Consider the following 4,302-nt stretch of genomic DNA (forward strand, 5'->3'; position numbering starts at 1 on the left):
GGGGGGGGGGGGGTAATGTTGAAGACAATGCCTGGCCGCGTTAAACAAGTTCCACAAGATTCAACAGAATGAGATAGAACGGATACGGGGCATAGTACTGATAAACATCTTCACGTGTGATTTCGATATTTACTCTAGTACTGAACCCTCTAGTAATAAGTTATAAGAAATATATAGTCCTCTAAAATATATTCTATTCTCTATGATTCTAAGTGGTGAATCTACATAAGTTACACAGATAGTCACAAAGACGTTGTTAAAATGCGGCGAAATACAGAAACCTTTATTAAACAAAATTGCCATCTTTGCATGTAGGATCACTTTAAATTACGCTTACAGTCCCTTTGATAGCTGATGGTTGAAGAAAGTATATCATCCTGAGCTGTCCAAGCTTATCACAATTAACCCCAAATGTAGATTTTATTTAAGGGATTGTAGATGTAATTTCGAGTGAACTTCCATTTAAAATCAGGACATGTCCGATTCACAACAGTACCCATTAAACCTTTTTCTGATAAAAAATGTGGAAGATATCATTGTTTTTGTGGCGAGATTTCTGTTTGATTTCCGCCATATTGTTTCTTAAACAGAATGCGCAATTCACTTCAAAGAAAAACCACAACTGAAAATTATCAAATTTTAAAGAGAAGATGATGTTTTAATATTTTTCTAAAACATTTTTTTTGCATTTTTCCGACATACTTTTTAAAAACTTTTTTGAAAAGGGGGGAGGGGTATGATGCTAGGTATTTAAAGTAACTTGATATTGCATTTTTTACTTTTCATGTATAATAGAATTTACTTTTAGTAAAAGTGTTTATTCAATTATTTATAACAAGTATTAGAAATTCGTATTCAAATCCAATCTTGGTTATTATTTATAATTGCCAGGGTTTCCCAAAATGAATGAGACTTCAAACATCATCTTGCGTAAACCAAATATCTAAACATATTTAATATGAGGTCTGTCTTTTAGAAACTTTCAAAATTACCAGAAATAAGAATTTTGTTTGATTTCAATTTATTAAATACTAGCCTTGGAACCCAGCTTTGCCCAGGTTACTTATAGTTACTTCTGCCGTTTACCCGCACTTGGTCGTAAATTACAATTTTAACTTTTTTCTTAATTACATACATTCAATTTAAATTTAAAAAAAGGATAAACTCTCAAAAAGTCTGAAATATTTTGTAAAAGCTAAATGTAGCGTTTATTTATTGCTAACTATGTAGACTATTTTTTCACTCAAAAATATATATATATCTTCATTTTAAATTGTAAAGTATACACGGCCTGTCTAGCCTACAACACCACTGTTCATACCAGCATGGGTCAGACCCCATGTCTTTACCATATTCAGACGGGAAGCTACACTGTCGATATATCCCCTACCTAAAGCGGACAAGGAAATGGAGTTATCAGACTAGACTGAACTGATACAAGAAATGTTCTAAAGGGCTTATGCTGGTATGAGAGGAAATCAACAAGCCACAGTACGCCGGAATGCTTAATACTACAAACCGATCGTGTTAAGGTTTGAAGTTGGAGAAAGGGTCTGGGTTTTTTACAGGGGGCGGAAACGTCATGTGTGTGTGTCAGTACCAAAAGAGTTTGTGTAAAGTTTACCGAACCGAAGGTGTGTACTGTAGGTATATGAAGTACATAGTATTTGTACAGTCTAGGAGAGTACATTTGTTTATTGTTAATTGTTTACTTAAAAATAAGTTTAATATGCATGTAATATATTATTTATGTAAATTTAAGTCAACACTACAAGCCAAATTTTCATGCAAAGAATATAATTTGATTAAAGTTTACAATAAACTAGTCGTTATTCAAGCTTAATTATAATTGACAACATTGTTCTGCAATTTCCTTGACTGTAGTCATGTTGTGTGTCTGTACCAAAAGAGTGTGTGTAAGGTTTACCGAACATGTCTGCAAAGCAGTGTGACTGGCTTTCTCATGCTAGACCAGCGCCATATCCTTTCCCTTTATTCTTATTCCCTGTTTTTTTTTATCCGAAGATTTTAGCTGGAAGCTGTGACAAGTTAAGATCATATTGGGCTGAACTGTAGAAGATTATCAGGAAAATATCTCCAGCTTCAGCGGAAGTGATGTATTTTTTGTTAATCTGCCAACTCCAAAATAGATATATCTTCACTGCAAACTCCTGTTATTTCAAGTACAGAGCCCACTTTTGACCAGCTAGAGCAAGCTGTACAATACAATTAGACTATGTAAGGCAAACCGAGACAGCACAGTACACCAAATGAATGATCCCCTTCTCATTGATGTTAAGTCCAGTTCATTTCAAGAACCAGGCCGACATCTAACCAGCTAGAGCTAGTGTACAGTATTACCCATACAGATTATACTAGGCAAAGCGGGACAGTACACCTGATGAACCAGCCCCTTCTACGGAAATTGTTCTAGTGAGATTTATGTATCTTACAATATGTTAGTATAAATCAATATACTAAGTTATTATATAAATTTATTTATATTCAGAAACTAATTCAGTATAAATAATTTAAACTATATGACTCTTTATTAAAACATTAATCCATTGCGTATTTTAAATCAAGTTGCAGTATTTTGTGGAGCAAATACGGTTAGAGTTACGGTTATTATTGTTACGATTGTTACGGTTATTACGGTTATTACGGTTATTGTTACGGTTATTGTTATTATTGACTCCTGGTCTGGGGATCTGTTGGTTAGCGGCTAGTGCCCCGCTCCCAGGATTAGCGTTTGGATCCTTTCTTAGGATCCCGCTCCACAGATCATACTGGTAATCTGTTCCCTTTTTACCTGTACCTGTAACAATAATGGTTTTCAGATAAATTTTGGATTATGTTGTTTATCTTAATTTTACTGGACTGTAGGCGTAATTTCAAGTGAATCTTCATTTATAGAAAGGCCTGTCTGATTCACAATTGTAAAACCTCTAAACATTTGACTTATCAATGATGTTGGACTTAAACTTATAAATCTACAAAAGTGCTGGTATTTGTTAAACCCTCTCTTAGCCAGCTGTTTTATATTGAAGACATAATAATATTTACTGTATAGAAATTGCAGAAAATAAATTTTTATTTTAAAAAATGCTTTGGACTTAAAAGGATCTGTATTTTCGACCGAGACACAAGTATCATCAGCTGAATTGCGTTCACACTTTGCGCTATGTGTACACTCGGGAATTTCAGGGATTCAAACAATATTTGTTCGATATAATCTGGGAGTTCTCTGTCCTTTAAGTAAATATAACGAGTTTAAGAAACAATTACTTAAAAATAAGGGAAAATATAAAACATTATTTTACCTTTTGGAGCTGGAGTTGAAACATCTGCGATTGGGGCATTAGCACCATAGGGTGGAGCTGGGGCTTCTACCTTGCCCGGTACGGCTTCTGGTATAACTGGTGCTTCTACCCCGTACGGTTCGACTGGTGCCCCGTACGGTACAACTGGTGCCCCGTACGGTAAAATTAAATCTGAATCATCAATAGTTTCAACAAGGAAACTTGTACACATTCCTGTCATCAAAGATTCAAATATAACCTTATTTTTTAACTAATAAATTAAAATAACAAAAAATTGATTTTTGTAATAAAAAAACAAAGATAGCTTTATAATTTTTTCCCAGATAAAGGGTTAAAGTGTATCTTTGTAAATCAGACATGCCCCTGTTCAACTCTCACTTGAATTTACTCTACAGTCAAAAAATTGAAGAAGTTAAATTCTAAAATAGTGCAAGGATTCTGGAGAAAACCTCCACCCTCTCACTTCCCCATAAACTCCACGGAAACAAAACTGAAAAAAAAATCCTACCAAAAAATGTATTTTCTACCGAAAACCTTAAATAAAGAAAAATGAAAAAAATCCAAGCAAAAAATGTATTTTTCACCAAAAACCTTAAATACCGAAAACTGAAAAAATTCTAGCAAAATGTTTTTTTCAATTATAAAAGTATAAGTTCAATTGTATCTCTGCCTTGTGTTATCAAAAAGGAAAAGAGAAAAAGAAACATTATTGCTGGTTGGGATTTCATGGTCAACTGATTTTTTAATATTTACTTGTTTAAGTTAACAGTTCTCAACATGCTTTAGGATTGTATCAATTAAAGGGTGATAAGGGTTATAAAGCATTATAATAACCTATTAAAATTATTTCTTGTTGATTTATTTATTTTAACAATTCACAGTGACCATAATTGGAAGGGTGGAAAAATAAGAATAAATCAGAAAAATTGTTTTAACTAGAGCTATGGAGACTAAAATATCCTTCTTTTTGGCTTTTATT

General features: G+C 33.2%; 1 protein-coding gene across 1 annotated transcript; it reads right to left on the reverse strand.

The window, feature by feature from the left end:
• Positions 1–2,530: 2,530 nt before the first annotated feature.
• On the reverse strand, positions 2,531–4,096 carry LOC111713067 (probable serine/threonine-protein kinase DDB_G0278845). The gene is made up of 3 exons (XM_023487858.1): positions 3,994–4,096; positions 3,324–3,536; positions 2,531–2,818 (listed from the first exon to the last, which is right to left on the reverse strand). Exons 1-3 carry the CDS (start codon positions 4,049–4,051, stop codon positions 2,577–2,579), a joined length of 513 nt encoding a protein of 170 aa, XP_023343626.1. The 5' UTR covers positions 4,052–4,096; the 3' UTR covers positions 2,531–2,576.
• Positions 4,097–4,302: the final 206 nt, after the last annotated feature.

The sequence above is a fragment of the Eurytemora carolleeae genome, unplaced genomic scaffold (genome assembly GCF_000591075.1).
Source record: "Eurytemora carolleeae unplaced genomic scaffold, Eaff_2.0 scaffold1159, whole genome shotgun sequence".
Lineage (NCBI taxonomy): Eukaryota > Metazoa > Arthropoda > Copepoda > Calanoida > Temoridae > Eurytemora > Eurytemora carolleeae.

What these genes read in the sequence shown, in the direction of transcription:
- LOC111713067 (XM_023487858.1), bottom strand. Translation starts at nt 4,051, where the DNA reads ATGAAATCCCAACCAGCAATAATGTTTCTTTTTCTCTTTTCCTTTTTG. An exon ending in TTCCTTTTTGATAACACAAG is followed by an intron (nt 3,537 to 3,993) that starts GCAGAGATACAA and finishes CTTTGATGACAG; the next exon opens with GAATGTGTACAAGTTTCCTT. An exon ending in TTCAACTCCAGCTCCAAAAG is followed by an intron (nt 2,819 to 3,323) that starts GTAAAATAATGT and finishes TTATTGTTACAG; the next exon opens with GTACAGGTAAAAAGGGAACA.